This window comes from Polyergus mexicanus, unplaced genomic scaffold, assembly GCF_030449975.1.
Source record: "Polyergus mexicanus isolate NDT 795.1 unplaced genomic scaffold, iyPolMexi1.0 SCAF_9, whole genome shotgun sequence".
Taxonomy (NCBI): domain Eukaryota; kingdom Metazoa; phylum Arthropoda; class Insecta; order Hymenoptera; family Formicidae; genus Polyergus; species Polyergus mexicanus.
The window spans coordinates 2335045-2355786 of NW_027223329.1; the positions used below are offsets into that span (position 1 = coordinate 2335045).

At 28.9% G+C, this 20742-nt stretch overlaps 2 protein-coding genes, 1 long non-coding RNA gene and 5 other non-coding genes across 8 annotated transcripts in view; 3 read left to right on the top strand and 5 right to left on the bottom strand.

Moving 5' to 3' along the window:
• The window catches only part of LOC138936634 (uncharacterized), a 32118-nt gene that overhangs the window by 2874 nt on the left and 8502 nt on the right, over window positions 1-20742 (top strand). The gene's annotated exons all lie outside the window — the stretch shown is intronic.
• LOC138936635 (aromatic-L-amino-acid decarboxylase) lies at window positions 1380-4976 on the bottom strand. The gene is made up of 8 exons (XM_070302202.1): window positions 4776-4976; window positions 4155-4388; window positions 3473-3602; window positions 3056-3316; window positions 2674-2791; window positions 2222-2312; window positions 1893-2093; window positions 1380-1664 (listed from the first exon to the last, which is right to left on the bottom strand). The coding sequence occupies exons 1-8, from the start codon at window positions 4974-4976 to the stop codon at window positions 1380-1382; spliced, it is 1521 nt and encodes a 506-aa protein (XP_070158303.1).
• On the bottom strand, window positions 6415-6486 carry Trnap-cgg (transfer RNA proline (anticodon CGG)). Its single transcript has one exon. It is a non-coding gene; the product is annotated as a tRNA-Pro (tRNA).
• On the top strand, window positions 7124-7195 carry Trnap-agg (transfer RNA proline (anticodon AGG)). Its single transcript has one exon. It is a non-coding gene; the product is annotated as a tRNA-Pro (tRNA).
• On the bottom strand, window positions 7889-13013 carry LOC138936043 (cytochrome P450 4C1-like). Its single transcript, XM_070301085.1, has 11 exons — window positions 12879-13013; window positions 12544-12634; window positions 12079-12264; window positions 11774-11867; window positions 11164-11266; window positions 10831-10924; window positions 10479-10585; window positions 10306-10374; window positions 9965-10133; window positions 9577-9756; window positions 7889-9507 (listed from the first exon to the last, which is right to left on the bottom strand). The coding sequence occupies exons 1-11, from the start codon at window positions 12969-12971 to the stop codon at window positions 9308-9310; spliced, it is 1386 nt and encodes a 461-aa protein (XP_070157186.1). The 5' UTR covers window positions 12972-13013; the 3' UTR covers window positions 7889-9307.
• On the bottom strand, window positions 18038-18111 carry Trnat-agu (transfer RNA threonine (anticodon AGU)). The gene has a single exon. It is a non-coding gene; the product is annotated as a tRNA-Thr (tRNA).
• Trnaa-agc (transfer RNA alanine (anticodon AGC)) lies at window positions 18421-18493 on the bottom strand. The gene has a single exon. It is a non-coding gene; the product is annotated as a tRNA-Ala (tRNA).
• LOC138936729 (U5 spliceosomal RNA) lies at window positions 19042-19162 on the top strand. Its single transcript, XR_011447419.1, has one exon. It is a non-coding gene; the product is annotated as a U5 spliceosomal RNA (small nuclear RNA).

Consider the following 20742-nt stretch of genomic DNA (forward strand, 5'->3'; position numbering starts at 1 on the left):
TCAGTGAAATCGGGAATTTGCTCCTTCCTGTAGCGGGACTTTCGACGTTTAATGAATCGCTTAACTTTTCTTTGTGGATCGTATCCATTAGGGGCCGACATAGAAATAAGACAAGTTGTTGCCGCTTTCGACGTTTAGGATCGTTCTTCTCTCTGTCAGATATTAACCAATGTATCACTCGGCAGAGGAATATTTAATCTGGTCTAATGGTTAAGTCAGTTATCCTCCATTAAGCATAGCGATAACGCAATTATTTTAAGAATTATTACAGTTTATTTTATATCGCGACGATAGATATCGGAATCGCATGTTTCGTAATTTATTCATTTAATCAAATAAGAAATAAAGTAATAGGAAACCAAATTATTAATTATCGTTTCGTTGCAATCTTTACGGACAATAATTATTTCTTTAACAATACATAGAGTCAAATATATTTTACCTACGATACTATATCATTTGACTTTTCGACGATCTTTTCGAGAGATATAAAATTCGGGTTAAGAACATGCTATAAAATTAAGGAAAGATATCATAATTATTATATTAATATTTTTGAATAAAATAGAAGCAAAAGTAATTTTATACATGCATTATCTTAAAATAGGTAAGGTAAGATTTTCTGTAATTAATCTTCCATTATATTTTATTAAAATATTGTACAATAATTATTCCTTTAGAATACTATTCTAGAATTAATAAAAATTAGAGATATACAGGGTGTCCTCTCAATTTAAATGGCAAAACTTCAAGAGCGTGTAGGGGACCGAAAAGCTAAGACGACAAGTCCTTTAGAGATTTGTTCGTTCTTGCTTCATTTTAGAGAAAATCGCAAAAATTCAATCTCTCATTGTCAATTGCTCTCTTGAGTCGATTGGCACCGAATAAACTTTCTGCTTCAAGATTCCTTACATATGTAAACACTTGATGTTATCCTTTACGGTGCCAATTCAAGAGAACAATTAAAAGATCGAATCATAGATGCGGTGCACCAAATATCACTAGAACAATGTCTAGCTGCAATTAATGAGGTCGGTGCTAGATGTAACGCTTGCATTGCTGCAAGAGGGCAACATTTTGAACAATATCCGCATTAAATAGATGATAACATAAATAAAATGTAAATAAATAAGTAAAAAAACGAAAACTTGTTTCGTCTCTTCTTTTGTGATTTTCTCCAAAATGGAGGAAAAACGAGCAAACCTCTAAAGAACCTTCTGTCTTAACTTTTCGGTCCCCTACACGCTCCTTAAGGTTTGGCATTTAAATTAAGAACACCCTGTATAATATAACATCACAAAACATTACAATAAATCTGAAATAAAAATATACAAGTTACGAAGTTATATGAAGTTTTTAACCAAAATCTTTAAGATCAATCATGATATTTTCTTTGTCGTCGAATTTAGATTTTCTATTCTCGTCGCGATATCATCCGGCGATTTTGCGGTTTCGACTGATTCTTGATCAAATTCGCCATGTAAAATCTCGTTTGTCTGACTACTTATTTCGTTCCACGAGAAAACAATATCTTCTTCTCTACATAATCGACTGCATACAACAAATCTGGCGATAAGCTTATCCTGATACGTACTGGCAATCAGATAAACTTGTCTCCTAGCCTGTAGACGGTCTAACAGTTTCTTTGTCAAACTGTTGTCACCCTAAAAGAAGAATAATCTTTTTCTCACAAAAATTTTCATAATAATTGAGATAATTTAAGTTTATTATAAAAATTATAAATTGATATGATTAAGAATGATATATAACTATCATAATATAATTGATTAATTGATTAATTCTCAAAGACGGATCAATTTTTAATTAAAAAAAAAAATTTATTTTTTAATTCATAAATTTTAATAAAAAAATCAAGGATTGAGATAGCGTACCTTGATACGGAAACACACGAGACCCATAACTGCTTCGGTAACAATTTCAAATCTATCGTCTGATGTAAGATATTTTTCAAAAAGCTGCCTTAATCTTATGGTATATCTAATGTGCTTCTGAAGTCCTTCGACTCCATAAATACGCATGACAAACCATAACTTTAATGAACGAAATCGCCGACCCAACGAAATTTGCCAATTCTATATCAAAAAAAATTTAAGAATTATAAGAGAGAATAAAATATATATTTATATTATGCTGTAAAATAGTTTATTAAAGAAAGAATATTATATGTATGTATAAGCAATGTGTGTATACAAAATCTTACTCTATAATCGGGTACGAGTCCTTCCTTATCATGCGCAAGATATATTCTGTTAACACTAAATGCTTCTATAAGTCGTCTCGATTCTTTCACCCTAAAAGCAATAAAAATAGTATGATAAATATAACTTTACTTTGTAGAGGATATCTCATTAAAATATCTATTTCACTCAAAATTTTGTATTTTTATCTTCAATTTAAAAATTTGCTCAAATGCTGTTCCTTTTCTCAAATCTTAATTATAAACATTGAATAGATGAAAAAAATCTTTGAATTAAAGCCTATGTAAATTTAACTGAAGATTAATGATTAATAATTTATTTATTATAGAAAAAGTTTAGTAGAGGATACTGTACAAAGATTTTAAAAAGACTTTTTTAGATATGTATAAAATTAATATACATTATATAAAAAATATAATACAAAAAAGAATTGAGAATATAATATAATACATACCATAAAACCGAGGTATCAAAATTCACAAGGAGCCATTTGTGTGCATTTATGTTGAAAGAATCTGCATATTGAACGCCGGACATTAAATAACGATATTCCGGACAAATAAATGCTGCCCCTGCAATGTAATTAATGAGAGAGACTTTTGTTAATTAATATATTTTTTATAAGCAATACAAACAACACTAATCTTAACTAGTAATTAATTGAATAGAGCAAACTTAAAGCGACTTAATTTTCTTTTGCATTAATAATATTTTAACAATGGTTTGTGAAATAATCGTAATGTATCGCAATCGTAATGTATGAAATAAAGATGTAAAACTAATAAGTAAGTATAAATTGGATGTAAAAAGATTGAAACATCGGCATAGGTACTCACCTGCGTAAGCAGCATCAACATGCAACCAGATGTTATGTTCTTTGCATATAGGTCCTATTTCATCCAAATTATCAAAGGCGCAAGTGCCAGTAGTTCCTAAAGTAGCGACGACGTAACAAGGAATAAGACCTTTCTCCAAATCTTCCTGAATCGCTTTCTTCAAAGTTTCACCACGTAACGAGCACTTCTTGTCCACTGGCAACAGATTCATTAGCATTGATCCTAAAATTCCTGCCTTCTCTACACTAGAATTTGACTGATCTAGAATTATACAGAGACATATGTCTGAATAAAACAAAATTACAATTACAATTACTTAATGATACATTAATAAATTGATAGGATTACAGTACACCATAAACTAAATATGTTCAATAAAAAATTGTAAAAATTAAAAAAATGAGATACGATATTTACCAGAGGTATATGCGACCAATTTAGATTTAATCATATCCTCGTTTAGTTCTGGATGAAGAACTTTCATTCGTCGTGTTGCGTATTCCTTCGCAGCCAATAGACATATGAATGTACATTCACTTGCGGATCCCTAATAAATTAATAAATTTAATGAAATAATTAATCTCACAAATGTGTATTACACACAAATAGACATATTCAATCAACGATCTCGTAACATTTTTTGGTTAATATTATAATTAACATCAAAGTTAATAAAAAGATATTATACAAGTCATCCAAAATAACATCTTGTAATACTTTTGTATTAAAATATTTTCTACATATTTAACTATCAAAATATAGCAAATATTTATTCAAGGAAAATAGATAAATTGTATTGCAGTTATTAAAAATTATTATTTTTTTTAAATTAATTTAAGTTCAATCTATTTCAATTTGGATATACAACTAATTATTGGATTAGAAATACAATTTTTATTTAGAGTACGAGAAATCTTAATTCTAGATCTCGGAGTAGCTCATTTTTTATAATGTGCATCGTTACAATTTAGAAATATAAATTATTTTATGATAGATTAAAAATATCAATATACTTTAATTTACTTGTTAAAGATTTTTGTTTATCTCGTTGTGCATCTATATGCAACGTATATGTATGATTCTCTTGTATAATGATTACCTGTATGATTCCTCCGCCCGTTCCATTGCTATGGTTCAAAAATTCATTGGGTAATCCTAATAATTTACCAAGCCAATTACACATAATGACTTCGAGTTCGGTACAGGCGGGTGATGCTATCCAGCTAAAGCCCATACAACCAATCGCGCTGCTTAAAATCTCGGCTACGAGAGCCGGATAAGAATTAGCCGTAGGATAGTATGCGTGAAAATAAGGTGAATTCCAATGTGTTATCTAGACAGAAATGATAATATAGAAAGCTTGTTCTTTATCTTTTTTCTCATTACAATGCAAAATATCTGAAGAAATAATTTACTATTTATAAAACTACATTGTGAGAAATGTCAAAAGATAAAGAGAAGAAATAAATTTAACGTATTAATTTGAAAAAAAAAGCACAAAAGCGAGAAAAGATACTAACAGAGTTTGCCTTAAATTTATTCAGTTTTATTGGCTCTTATTTTTATTCATACAGATATATCAAAAGAAATTAATTTTTTCTAAATATTTGAGATAAAGAAAAATATTTGTATATTTAATACAGTTTTGTACGTATTTAAATGTACTATTGTGTTTACGTTATAGAAGATTTTTACGGTTAAAGAAAAATTAAAGACTTACACCTGGCATGATACATTCTTCGACATCCTCAAGCACTTTTTGCCAATTTTCACATTTTTCTGGTGCTTGCTCTGGTAATAATTTACTGAGATAACCCGGTTCCACATCGGGCAATACGTTTCTGTTTCTCAAAGTCTCATTGTAATCGGCAACAAAGTCGATTGTCGCCTTGGCAAACTCCACAAATTCCGATACGTTCATATTTTATGAATTGCGGAATCACGCAAAAATCCGCTATAACACGAGAGTTGAGAAAATTTTCATTTAAATTTAAATTTTTAACATAAAAATAATTGATTAAAATAATTGTGTTTTAGCTTTTCATTTCTTGCCGCTAAAACTTTAAGTAATTAATTGATTAATTTATTGTACATATAGAATAGAGTCAGAATATGATATTGGCAGATTTATGACAATTTATACAACACCGTATCGTTACGTTGCGATTAAAGTAATAAACGAGTAAAATTTTATAATCACTGTCAATATTATTTCATTTTGGCTTAAACTTTGCGTTTAATTACAATATACGCAGTTTAAAAATTTTAAGTATACGTAATGTCACATTACATATAAATCTCTCTTTCCAGTCTAAATTGTCTCTAGCTTTTAAAACAGAAAATCGTAGGGGATATCACAAGTAAAATTATTTTTGTGTTTTTTTATAAAAATTAGTATATTATATGTATAAGCACAGATTTTTTTTTATACAAAACGTGAATATCTTTTGATAAAACTTTGCTTTGTTTTTATTTTAAGGCAAATATTTTTGCTTCTAACGTTTGTTGAGAACATTTATTTCACTTTTATTTATAGAATTCTTTATCAAACTCGTACCTATGTGATCTACGCGTAGTACGTCGCACGAAACAATGAAAATTTCACTTTGTATACGAATAACACTTTCATAGTCATTTAAACAGCAATCTTTCACTCAAATTCGAAACCCGTATCTCATTGTCGAATTGAATGCGATTATCACTCGAGACTTCAAATATAACTGTTAGATTGATGCGATATTTTATATGGAACGGTATTTAATAAATCATTCAATAAATCAGTTTAATAAATAAATCAACAAATCAAATTCAATATAAATCGGTGCGATATCTCATACGGACGTGCGAGAGCTGATCGACGATTCAGAAGACTTTTCGGTCAGATACTGTTCCCTAACGTTAAATACCGCCACTCAGGTAACTTTCACTTGCTTTCTCCATAATCATACGAAATATTGATGCGTGCTGACCGCAAAAGCAATTCTTTTCTAGTGCTCGGAGAATAATCTCTTGCCGCCAACTAATACATTTCTCTAATTGAACGATTCTTTTGCATAAAAACAGTAGTATCACGATTCAATTATTGTTAAGTGACTAATTTTTGTATAATATATTTAATGATAATATTCGAGCCGTTTTTAATAATGATATGGCTGTTTATGTGATGTCTGGAATTATAGTCAACGATTATTTATTACGCGTAATCATATGGACTCGTTTTGTCAAAATCTATTGAATAGAAACGACATATGTTTTGTTTTCAAATCTATGATAATCGAAGTAATCGGCGTAAATATATCATCAATTTCTAACAAAAATCAAAGAAAAACGTCAAGTTTAATGCAAAAAGTAAGGACTGCGGGCTCGTCCGGGATTTGAACCCGGGACCTCTCGCACCCGAAGCGAGAATCATACCCCTAGACCAACGAGCCACATGTCAAATTTTTTCTTTTTGATCCTCGACATGGCCGCTATATCACGAAGTCATTCATAAAAAATTCTGAATCCAGTACAGAGATATACATTAAAAATGACGCATGCGACGTTGGCTATTTGTTTGTATTTGATTCGCTTTATCGAATATTTTTACACTTATAGTCTCTTATTGTGTAACATTTTTAAGTTTTGTTACGTATCATTTGGCTGTTTGTTATAAACGTTCATGTTTATCAATCTTTTCAAAGACATAATTTATTTATAATATCTAGTTTTGAATCTAATCTTGAATAAGTCCCCTTTTTTTTTATTATTAAAAATTTTCTGTTTGCTCTTATACTCGTAGCTATTTGATATTTTTATTTTTATTCTTTTGAGAGAAAAAACATTATATATATATATATATATATATATATATATATCAAAATAATAAGATTTTATATTATATTAAATATATAAGAATACATTTTTTTATATTTGATAATAAATAAGAAATTTTTAAAATAAATTTACAAATAGATCTAAAAAACTTGAATTCTCCTAATTGTATATAATTATATAAGTAATATAATCAATAACTTGTTTTTTGAGAATCCAGGATGACCACCGTTATGGGAGTAACAAATTTAATGTGGCTCGTTGGTCTAGGGGTATGATTCTCGCTTAGGGTGCGAGAGGTCCCGGGTTCAAATCCCGGACGAGCCCAAATTTTTGCTAATTAGAACAATATTTTATAATTGTAACTTTCTATTTTGCGGTTGAAGATATTATAATATTTTACGATTATGATATTTTATGATTAAAGTTTATGAAGTTCTTTTCAGTTTCCGTGATATGTAACAATATTACATTATGTAAATTTAGCGTTCTTACATTACACTCTAGCTTAAAATAACGAATATTAAAAATAAAAATTCGAGCTCCATCCAAAAAGATTCGTCGATTTGCTGCAGAAATTGTAGCTTAGTTCGTAGTTTCTTCCAATATAATTCGTTAATTCTTAACTTCTGTTGCATAATGTTTTCGATTATCCTTGCTCGGACTATGTCTCGCGTTTATCGCGAGTGTTTTCACGTGCGCGAATTTATTATCAGATTACGTAACACTTCGCGTGACTGACACATACTTCACTTATTGTTCTGAAATCGTGAAATCGTTTAGTGACATAATATAGTCTTAGAAGAAAAATCAATGTCAAAATTCTTCGTCTACACTTCCGCAATTAGTTTGACCGCGTTTTTCTTCCTTCTCGGTCTAGATTTAATTTAATATTTATTTAAGAGAGAGAGAGAGAGAGAGAGAGAGAGAGAGAGAGAGAGAAGGCGCATGGCTTAATTAAAAATAATAATATTAATATTATATTGTGTATATATACTTTTAGATTATAACAAAATAATATAATATTCAAGAGTCAAATATTTATTTGTATTAATATGGCACAAATAGAAAGTAAGAGAGCAATACAAATAGAAAGCAGACAAATATGTTGTATCTTGTGACACTTTCAAATTTACTGTTTAAGACTCTGCTTGTGACTTGATTTATTTGGAATTATATCTTGGACTATCTTGGATTAAAAATACAGTGAGAAGATGATATTTGTTTAAAAAATAAGAAGAATAGATCTCCCTTTTCCTTTTCGTATTATTTATGTTTTTCATTTTTAAATTTTTATATGTAATTTTTATTTGTGTATAATAGCATTTTTGAATGAAACTCTCCGAGAGCGATTAAATTTAATTTATCATGAACATATGTTCGACCGAAAATGAGTTTTGAATCTAATCAACATAAATAAGTATATCTCTAATAACCCAAGACGGAATATATGACGTCATTTATTGCTCTCAGAGAGAGAGAGAGAGAGAGAGAGAGAGTGACCAAACTTGCTTCACTCGAAAATGCTATAAGCAATTTATATATATACAAATTATATACCATCAAAATTTAAATACTTTTACTACTAATAAATACATATCAATAATTAATAAATAGTAAAAAGAGAAATTGTGAAATACAATAAAATGACTTTTTAATATTAAAAGGCGTTGTTCAGATTTAAAACAAGATATGTTTCTAATAATATTAGGTATATTTTTAGAGAGATAGATAGATTTTCTCCACTGTTTTTTTGTCAAGATTTGACCATTACAATCATATTTACGGCCACATTTTTAAAGACCTAAATGTGGCATTATACACACACACACACACACACATACACACACACGAGTATTTTTGTTATAAATTTAATTTAATTAGATCTAACAAAACATACAACAACATAATCGCGCTAAGGGTGCTGTAATAATTATTATTAAACTTTTTATTAATGTCATAGAAACTATTTAGCTACACATTTAATAAATATATATTATAAGATAATATGTGTATACATAATACTGTATTTAAAGCACAAAGAATATGACCATAAATACAGTGAACAAAACAATTCTTATAATTAATCTTTTTTTACATACTCGTCATTTTTATTGTATTTAAAGCTTTTATTACTGTATTTAAAGCACAAAGAATATGACCATAAATACAGTAAACAAAACAATTCTTATAATTAATCTTTTTTTACATACTCGTCATTTTTATTACCCTACATTGTTATATCTAAATTGTTTTATTGAAAGTTACTGCGCGTTGACGATTAAATTGATTTTGAAATTGATAAAATATGAGAGAAAAAGATTATACACAAAAGTAATTTGAAAGAATTAATTAGAAGTAAAATTTAACATAAAATATACATACAATTACATATTGGATCATTTTATCCTATAAAACATTTTCATCAATTTCTTACGCTCATATGGTATCCGTGTTAGATTTGAACGTGTTAGATTTGCGGCTGATAGGGATAAATTTTATATGAACCGGATGACGAGGACGAATTATCAAATCGATCTGCAACCGGATATCCTTTAAATAATCTACGGGCTCCAAGTAAAAATTGTGTACCAAAGGAGCTACCATTGCTTTCAATTCCAGCAAACCGAATTTTTGACCTACAGTTTGAAATCATATCAAAAACTATCGACACAAGGAGAAAAGAAAATCGCGAGCAATTCATTCACCTATACAATTCCTCGGTCCTGCGCTGAAGGGTAGATAGGAATAAGGATGACGATTCTGCATCCTCTCCGGCAAAAATCTATCCGGATCAAATACTTCTGGATTTGACCAAAAATTCGGATCTCTGTGAACCCCGTAGATATTAAGATGTAAAATCGTTCCAGCAGGTATAACATATGAATCTAAAAAGCCAAAGTATTATGAAATTAGAAAATATAAAAATTTATGATATTACAAGTTCTTTTGAGAAATAACACGAACATAATATTGTATTCTTCGAATGGTTAAAGCAATTAAACTTGTTTTATATACGATAATATACAATATATACTCAAATATGTAATATGTGACATGTTTAAAGATAAATAAAAAAAAAAAATGATTAATTACGTAATTTTACATCCTCTCCAACGTTTCGTAATATTGAAAACACGCTGGGATATAAACGTAGCGCTTCCTTTAAACATCTTTCTAAATATGATAAATTTTGCAACGATCTTCTGGTAAGTTTGCCCCCGTCTTCTTGCATTGCGTTATCAACTTCAACTCTCACACGTTCCTGTATCATCAAAAATAATTAAATTAGTTTTTCTTAATATTCCGCTTTCATAGGTATAGATACAAAAAAATATTCAATAAATTAAAAAATACAACAAATGTTTGATATTTGTATTATTTAGAAATCTCGATTTAGATAATATGTTATAATAAACTCTGAGAGAAAAAGGTACCTGGACATCTTTGTGTTCAGCTAATAGTAATAAAACAAAGGTAATACTTATCGCTGTAGTATCGTGACCCTGTAATCATTATTATATGCTATATCGTCACACCAATAAACATGTTTAGATGATGTGTACAAAAAATTAAAAAAAAAAAAAAAAAAAAGATTACAGATACATACTTCAAACATAAAGGTATCCACCTCTTCTCTAATGTCCAAATCAGTCAAATCATTATCTCGAGATGCTGCTATTAAGAGATCTAGCATGGCTAGCTGCTTTTTTTTAACTAGAAATAAAAAAGCACATTAGTGTTAATCTCGCTTCTGCATGTCAGGCTTTAATTATATAATTTTAATTATATATTGTTCTTGTTTAAAATATATAAATTATAATGATTTCATTTTACGGCAGATATATGTTGCATTATTACGTGTTAATTATGTGTTTAGTATAAATATTACAAGCATAATTTAAAATATTAAATGATACAATATAATTGAGTTAAAATAGAAGCTGTGATCTCTAACGTACTTCCGCATACTTCGACATCATCTATCTCTTTGTCAATGTTTTTCAAGTACTGATCATTGGTGCGTTCGTGATAAATTTTTCTTTCCGCAATGATCTACACAAAAATACGATATTAAATTTTAATGATTTTTTTTTTATATTAAATAACAATAGCACATCGTACTATATCATAAATATTAATATCGCAATGTGTTATCAATATTTATGATTAATCACGTAAACTTGCAATACGAAGATTACGAGATTTATTAAAATTTTATATAAACGAGAGAGAGAGAGAGAGAGAGTGTGTGTTTGGACAGGATTTAAAATATATGATGATTTATAACGTACTTTTTCCGTAAATCTATGCAATATTTTCAAGATCTCTTTTTGCTTTCTTCCTTGTGGCAATAGTGAGAATAACAAATCCTTGTAGAGCCAAGGCCTGAGCATTCTAAACCGTAATTCAATAAGATCATATAATTTAAATAATGACTTAATTCCTAATTTAGAGCCGTTATAAAATATTGGAGTAATCTTTAAGTAATCTCATACATTATAGAAAATATAAGCAAAAGAATGTTAAACTACAATACATTGCGAGAAGATATTTGAAATCTTGTAAAAACATTTTACACTTTTATTTTAACTACAGATTCTCTGATCAAAATAAATTTTTCTTCAAATTTTATTACACAATCGTTAATGCTTCAATATTTTAACACGTTTACAATATTTTCAACATTTTTAAGATCGCAAACAATTTTCATTTTAAAATGGAACATTTAACGGAGCACATAGAATCGATTCTAATTTCTATTTTAAAAGAATCCGAGATCTTATATACAAATTGTTTACCTTCAAATGATTAATATTTTTTCAAAATATATAGCAATATCACAATCATAACTCGAAGAAATCATAGATATATTACACAATTATTTACTGTATAATAAATTACCTATAAACCAACAGTTCGATTATATCATGAACTGCATTTCGATATTGTTGCTGGAACTCGTCGAACTTTTGCAAAGAGATGCCCATGGCAGTTTCTACAAGAGCATTTTTTATATAAGACCGGATATATACAATGAAAAATTATTACAGATGAATATTTTCTAAGTAGTCTTTGAGCATGAAAAATCGAATGTTATACAATATATCTTTCCTGCAGCATCGATACTTTGTATAGGAACAAATTGTCTTCTTATCTTAAGCCATGATATCATTTAGAATGAAAACTCAGGATATTAAAAACTTTACCGCATATGGCGTTTAGCGTATGTTCACTAACAAATGGTACTAAATCTTTCACAACTGTCCCTCCGACATCTTTCAAAGATTTTGTCATACAATCGCCTTCCTTGATCAAGATATCAACAAATTGATTCAATATATTAAAATGGAACGCAGGTGTTAATATCTTTCGTCGCGCATGCCACTTAGCGCCTAAAACAATAACAAAATAACGTAAAATTATATGATACAATAGACAAATGATATTGTATAAGGTTACTATACTTTTCTTAATTTACTATTTATTTTTTTACCAAGCTTCAAATATTGATAATATTATTATTTTAAATTTATTGTTTTATATCACAAAATTTATTTATAACTTTTTCTCTTACGAAATTTTTGCGGTAAAAGGGGTTGCGAGTATCAAAACAAATGTAAAACAAACTGTAACAGGAAAGTAGTACGCTTATATTAATGCCATTATGTTACCTGTGCTCGTTAAAAGTCCTGTACCGAACCATGGATGTAACATGTTATACGGCAGACCTTTCTCGATGTGCTTGGTACTGCTTAGTATCGTCTGAAATCATCGAATACATGTTAAGAAATAAACATCATTTTATTATATTACTAAATTTTAGATAAACAAATAATTTATTAATTCTATCTCGAATACGTAACTTTTCGATCGAATATCAATATTTTCTCTATTCATCCTTTAAGCAATCTTTCTTTACGAGCAATAAATCGCTTCTTGTGAAACGCAAGATTTTTGAATCTAACTAAATTGCAATGTCTACAGAAAATTGAATTTGTTTTATTACCTCCAAATCATCAGGATGACGGATAGACACAATATACGTGCAGAAACTCCATACTTTACCAATGGGATAATACTTATCAAATAGGATATGCATCAGTTTCCATAGTTCCTCTGAAAAATATATTATAAATATCGATACAAAAATTAATTTTATCGTTATTTGATTGCGTCTTATTACTCATATACACTAAAAATAAATAATTAATAATTATGATAATGATTCGCAAATAGGTATTGTCGAGAGAAGAGCGAGATATGTGATCTGTATGCGGATAGATAGATATTCGTCTCAGGGCGCAAAGAATTTTTATAAATTTAACTTTTGCTTGTACGTGTGCATAAATGATAGATTGTCTGTCAATTAACGTAAAAAGATTAGAAATTTTATACTTGCCTCGTGAAGCGAATGCTAGAAATGCATTGCCAGCAATGGGATAGCCCAGTGGTCCTGGTAAAAGATTAAGGAGTCGCCCATTTCTTCCATAATGTATATGTATGTAATAATATACCAATAAAATAAACATAGATAATAGCAATATAGTGATAAACATTGTTTTTTGATGTTCCTGATAGTTTTATTAAGCTTCTTCTTCTTCTTCTTCAGCTTACTGTTTTATTGTTCCTTAAATTATACACATGTCACAAGATAAATGATATTTGCACTACCACCAGTTATATTGATAGCGATGCCTGATGTTCAGATTTCGCACGAGTTAATGCGTACACATGAAAAGAAGTGTGAGATAAACACTGTTTGTTTCAGTAATAACATACAAGTAACAAAGAATAAATGCAAGTTATTTACGTGTATGATATTAGAGAATATTAGTTTGCAGCATTACAACAGTAATGTAACAGAGAATATTATAGCAGTGTAATATTGTTCTATATACATATATGTGTATCCCTTTGCTCGCGCTGCTACGCTGCTGATTAAACCAGATTAAACTAATTCTTATTCAAATTTCTGCCATGAAATTCATATAAAACCTACAAATAAAACTGGTAATAACATAATATCCAAAGTAGATTTTTTTCTTCTTGTCCGTTTAATTTCTGATACAATCCCAACGAGGGATTCAAAATGGTGGATAGGTTACTTGAAATTGGGCACAGATAAATGAGAAATAATCCATTATACTGCCAATTTAAATTGCAAAGAATTGGAATTTATATATAAATTAAATCGCGAGTTTTTTTGAGTAAAATAAATTATGTTATTTATTTAATTACCAACTCTATGAACAATTCTATATAAATAAATTTTATGTAGAGTATATGTTCTATATATGTATAACTACAATGTAACAAATGCTATATTACATGACATGTGAATATTTTTGTCATCATGTTTGTAAAAAATATGAGTAAAATATGAGCTCAGAATGTATATGTTTTGCTATCTGACAGTATAAAACTGACAATTGCCTCGATATCCTAAATACGTTAATCGTAAATAGACAAATAGACATAGAGAGAAAGAGAGAGAGAGAGAGAGAGAGAGAGAGAGAGAGAGAGAGAGAGAGAGAGAGACAGACAGACAGACAGAGAGAGAGAGAGACAGAGACAGAGAAAGACGGAAAGCAATCATTGAAAAGCGTTAATTGTATAATTTAATAACTTTAAAGAGCTATAAAAAATATGATGAATTTGTTTATTGTAATGAAAGAAAAACATCGTTTGCGTAATAAATTTGTGAAACAAATAAATTTTTTGAACTGGCCATTGTTTATAATTGTATTATAAGGTAAAATTTTTGTAAGATTCTATTGCTAATTTTGTAAAATTTTATCTAAATTTAAACAAAGATTAATAATATCATAATTATGACGAGTATTGATTCTTATATTGATTATCTCAAACATATAACGTACAAATAATTTTTAGCATTGTTATAATTTTATATAGCGGTATACAACTATAGAAACTTTGTGCAAATTTGTAAATATCATAAATTTATGAATAATTATTGCGATTACTTAAAAGTGTTTCTTTCTTTGCTTTTATTGTTTATTTAATTGTTAAAAATTTCCATAGATACAGCATAATATACATATCTAATGAGATTATAACAATCAAACCAAAGAGCTAAGAATTTGCGGTATTTCAATAAAAATTACGTAAAAATCACGCACTTACGCTAATTATGATCTTATTAATCATATTATTCAGATTTTGCAATGGAATGTTGTAGAATTTTATTCTATACAAATACTGCCGATTACCTAATAAAACCATTGATGCGACGATCAGTTGAAACACACTACTCAAATGTTTCAAATGGAATTGCAAATATCTTCAAGCAGATACATGTGCCAGTAAAACAAATCTTTGTGAACTAATGACAAAAATCAGAGACGCCTATATTTATAACCGTTTTTCAGTTAAGAACATATTAATAATGAGAGTGTCGTATCTTGAGAGGCAGATGATTGATTAATTCGTGAAACGCAAGAGATTTCAATACAATATACGAGAAACGAGAATAATAAAATCTCATTTGTCAGCGTTCGTCTGATCAATAGGCTTCGTCTATCGCCATCGCCTGATACTTATTTCAGGCAGAATGAAGTTTAACGATTAGCAACGATAATCATCATCTTCCAATTGTAAAAGGAAAGATAGCAAAATGTCAAAAAAGAGCGTACAAGAAAATCTTAGTTTGATTATAATTCTTGGATCTGCATTTATATATCATTAATCTAATGAGTTGGCATTATTAAAAAAAAATAGACGTTGAAAGCAATTAAATAATAATAAAACAACTTGTCGTCTACGTCAAGTTTACGCCAAAAAATTGTTGTACTATGAATGTGTTGCTATAGTGTATGTTTTATTATTTAAATCTGTTTCTTTTTCTGCAAAACTAATATTATTGCGTTTAAAAATTATATTTATTAGAAATAAAGAGAGAAAGAGAGAGAGAGAGAGAGAGAGAGAGAGAAAAGGAGAACAATCATTGAAAATCGTTGATTGTATACTTTTTATAGTTAATAATTTCAAGAAGCTGTAAAAAATAAGTGAATCTGTTTATTGTAATGAAAGAAAAACATCATAAAAATCTATTCTGAAAATATAAAGTTGCTTTTTACAATAAGTCGGCGCTATTTAACAAAGCATTTGCAAACTCTGTCATAAATAAGGAATTATTTAAAAAATTTGTATCTGATTCTCATCAAAATTATTACTCCATTATAATTACGTCTTTATATAATATACAAATTATATAATTATTGCGATTACGCTAAAAGCGTTTCTTTCTTTGTTTTTGTTGTTTATTTAATTGTTAAAAAATTTCCATAAATATTGATATAATATAATATATATCTAATGAGATTGAAACAATCAAACCTCAAAAGCTAACAATTTGTGGTATTCAGAGAACTTATGTAAAAATCACGCAATACAATAATTATTACAATAATTATGATATTATTAATCATATTATTTACATTTTGCAGTAAAATGTTATAAAATTTTATTACAAATATTTTATATTGTACAAATTATACAAAAATTTTATACGAATACTGCCAATCGCCTAATAAAATCATTGATGCAACGATTAATTAAACTACTTAAATGTTTGAAATGGAATATTGCAAATATCTTCAAGCGGATACATGTGTCAGTAAAAACAAATCTTTGTAAAGTAACAAAAATCTGGTGGCGCTTATAACCGCTTTTCAGTTAAGAGCATATATTAATAATGAGAGTGTCGTATCTTGAGAGGCAGGTGATTGATTAATTCGTGAAACGCAGGAGAATTCAATACAATATAGGAAATGAGAATAATAAAATGTCATTTGTACAGCTTTTGTCTAATCAATAGGCTTCGTTTATCGCTATCGCCTTATTAATTATCATCTTCCAATTGTAAAAGAAGGGATAGCAGAATGTCAAGAAGAGCAAGAAGATCTTAGTTTGCTGAATCAATAATTTTTGCATCCGCCTTTTATATATCATTAATCTGATGAGTTTGTCGATAAAAAGGATTGACATTGAAAACAATGAGGTAATAAGACTCGTACGCGCTAAAACCACGCGAAAAAAAAGATTGTTGCGCAAATGGATGTTGCTAAAGTGCTATATTTTGTTTAAATCTGCCTCTCTTTCTATTACATAAGTAATATTATCGCTTCTCAAAAATTGCGTTTATTAGAAATAAAGAGAGCATTGTAAACTTTTCTTTTCATTTAACATGTTTTTGAAATATTACAAATTTAACGCAATAAAGATATAAAGATTCAAAACTAATATAAGAGAGGAAAAATATGAGAGAGGAAGATATTATAATTAGAAGTAAAATATATTTAACATGAAATATATGTATACACACAATAGCATATTAGATAATTTATTATCGTATAAAACATTTTGAAGATATTAAAACATATGCTAATAAAAGCGAATAAATTTGCATAATATGTATAACTTTTTCATTTCCACTAGAGCAATACAGGCGCGCGCTACGGGCGCGCTTTTTATTATAAAAAATAATTTAATGAATAATTTAATAAACAATTATAAAATCTAAATATGATTATCATCATCATCGTCATTATTATCACCATCCTCATCAATTATTTATTAATTTATATTAGAATTTTTGTTAATTATTAAGTAATTAATCATAAATATAATTATTTATTTACTAATAAATAATTATACAATAAATATGAATTAATTAATAATATTAATACTATTAAACAATATTATTATTAAATGTTATATATTTTCTTTCTATAAAATAACATTAATAAAATTAAATGACATTAAAGGCGTTAATAATATTTAACAATATTTATTGATAATATTCAATAATATAATTAATAATTGAATAATATTATTACTTAACATTATATTCCTTCTTTTTTCCTTCTTTGAAGATGATGATAATGATGATGATGATGATGATGATAATCATATTTAGATTTTATAATTGTTTATTAAATTATTTATTATAATAAAAAGCGCGCGCCTGTGTTGTTCTAGTCTAGTGTAATAAATAGTTAAAATAAAGTTTTAAGAAATAAATGCAACTATATCTTCTATACTTGCGTATATTTAATATTCTAATTGTTAAGAAAAAATAAAATAGTAAAATAATAATTTTAAAAGAGAAAAATAAAACATTCCGCAAACTTTAACTAGCGGATGAGGCCCCGGAGGGATTCGAACCCTCGATCTCCTGTTTACTAGACAGGCGCTTTAACCAACTAAGCCACGGCGCCTGAATGATAATATAGTGGTATTAACGAATAGATAAATTTATATAACATAAAATTTCCATAAGTGGTATATTTAAATCTTTAAATACTTTTATATATATATATATATATATTTAGATATCAATCTCCTAAATTTTCTATTGCACTATTTTTAATAAAAATAATTAATATAATTATTTATAAAGATATCAACACAAATGTATTTTGTTATTAAAACTATATTCAAAGAATATTTTTTTCATAGAGTTTTTGTTTCTTTCTCTTATTGTAACTAGTTTATTACGCGTAACAGAAGCAAAAATAAAAAGATCTTGGAGGCGCCGGGTATCGATCCCGGTACCTCTCGCATGCTAAGCGAGCGCTCTACCATCTGAGCTACGCCCCCTTTCATAACAACATCTGAATTTTACGTATAGAAAGACATTTGTATAGATATTTAATATATATATTTTGTGTCAAATATAAAGATACTAAAGATTAAACTAAAAACATTTGCATATAAATATATAAATATCACAATAGTAAATAATTAATGAAGCGATTAAAAATTAGGAAATTGTGACAAGTTTGTATAGCTTACAGAATAAAAAAATTTGATTATTTAATTAAATAATATATCTTTTATTAAAAAAAATTATTATTCACAAAGAGAGAAAAAGAGATATCTATTTTTGATATTTATATTTCTAAAACAATTGTAGAAAGACTATAAATATTGTAAGCTGCAAGAGAAGGATAGAGAAAATACATGACTTATTGTTAGCGTCATGTATTTTCTCTATCCTTCTCTTGGGGAAACAAACCGGTTGAACAAGTCCGTGTGCTTTTGTGCTACGTCATCTGTAGTGTTCGCGCTGATCACTAGATGGCCAACTTTCGCGAGAGTAGAAATCATTCGGCATGCTATAAGAGACTGAAGCTGAGCTCGAACAATCACTCTGGTTTCCCTTCAAATCACGCATAAATCTTTCGCCTTTTACTAAAGATTTCCGTGGAGGGGAACAACTGATGAGTCTATAGACTAATTTTTTGTGTGCCCAACGCAAGTTGGGTCGTAATATAATTTCAAACAGAAAAGATTCTTTCTCCCTATCTCGTGGATCTCCTTTTCGTACTTTATAAAGTCTGAAAAGAAATTCGTATTCATTTTTTCTCGCTTCTCATATAAAAATATTATTATTTGCTAAATAAAAAATCTCTAAGCCAAAATTCTCTGTTACACTTGGTGTCAAGTCACAATTTTGGTAGTGTTTCCGATTAAGAAGAAAAAATGAGATTTAATTAATTTTAAGAGAACTGTACACAACTATTTTATATATATTTTGATTATACGTAAAGGAACCGATTATTACGTTTGATTAATGCGTATATAATAGCAATCTAGAATTGTTTGCGATGACTAAACGTTTATTTAGAAATTATTTATCAAGCTAAAACGAGAGAAGTAAATTTTTTTAAATTGATAAATATATTTAAAATTCTCTTGTTGAAAAGTAAATTTTTACGAACACTTATAAATAAAACTTTAAAGAAAATTATATGTATATATATAAATATGTTTAAATCGTTTTTATAAATTATTATTCTCTGTTGCACCGATCGGTACGCGAGCGTTTCAATGCAGTTACTTTGCGTGCTACTAGATGACAGTAGTGTATCAGTTTTATGTACGAGTCGCGGTTATTCTTTCACAAGGTACAGTATCAAATCAACAATACAGTAAGACAGTCGTTTCCGTCAGGAATATGTATATACAATATATTTCTCGTAGCATCTGCGACTTCTTTGCCTAAAAGGTATTTTCAGTTTTATTTATCATATATTTATCATTTCATTTAGCCTCTATTATTATCTCGAGATACAGAAATGGTTATAAATTTATACGGTAGCAGTTTAGAATTGACGCGCCTGAAAATGCTCTTTATCCCATCGCAATATGCAATTTAATATTTCGACAAAAACCATACGATATAATGTGTACAATAATAAAACGAATTATAATTGACAAGTGTGTATAAAGAAGAAAACTTTCATATTTTTTTGAAGAATCGAAACACACACGATTCTCATCGCAATGATAAATACAAGTACAATTCTAAACGAGAATCGCGCGAGAAAGCTTTGGTTAAGAAGATACGCGGCAGGATGTGCTCTAACAGCGGGGGGTCATCCTCGATTGAGAAAGGGACAGCCGATAACGGCGCGAAGGGTAGAGATGAAATGGTGGTTCGTTTACCCCTGGCATGGAAGAGTCACCCCGTCCTCATCGATCCTCATCCCTCCACCTTCTCTCCACGCGTCTCCGCGCGTCTCCTTCTCCTCCTCCTTCTCCTCTCCTTCTCCCTCAAACTACCGCCGCTCCGCTTCCATCCCTTTCATCTCCCTCCGCTGCTTCTTTCTCATCGCGCCCTCTCTCTATTCCCTAACGTTCGCCCTTTAAGCCTTCGGCCAACGCGTTCTTTTCCATCTCTCCGTCACTCTTTTCTCTCCTCGTCAGTCTCGCGAAGAAGTTCACTTTCCGCGAAAAAAAGGGAAAAAGGCGCGAAAAATCGATGCGCGACGTCGATTGGCCACACACCGCCGGGGTTTGTGCCAACATTCGTCCGCGGCGCGCTCGTGGGCGTGGCTTAAAGA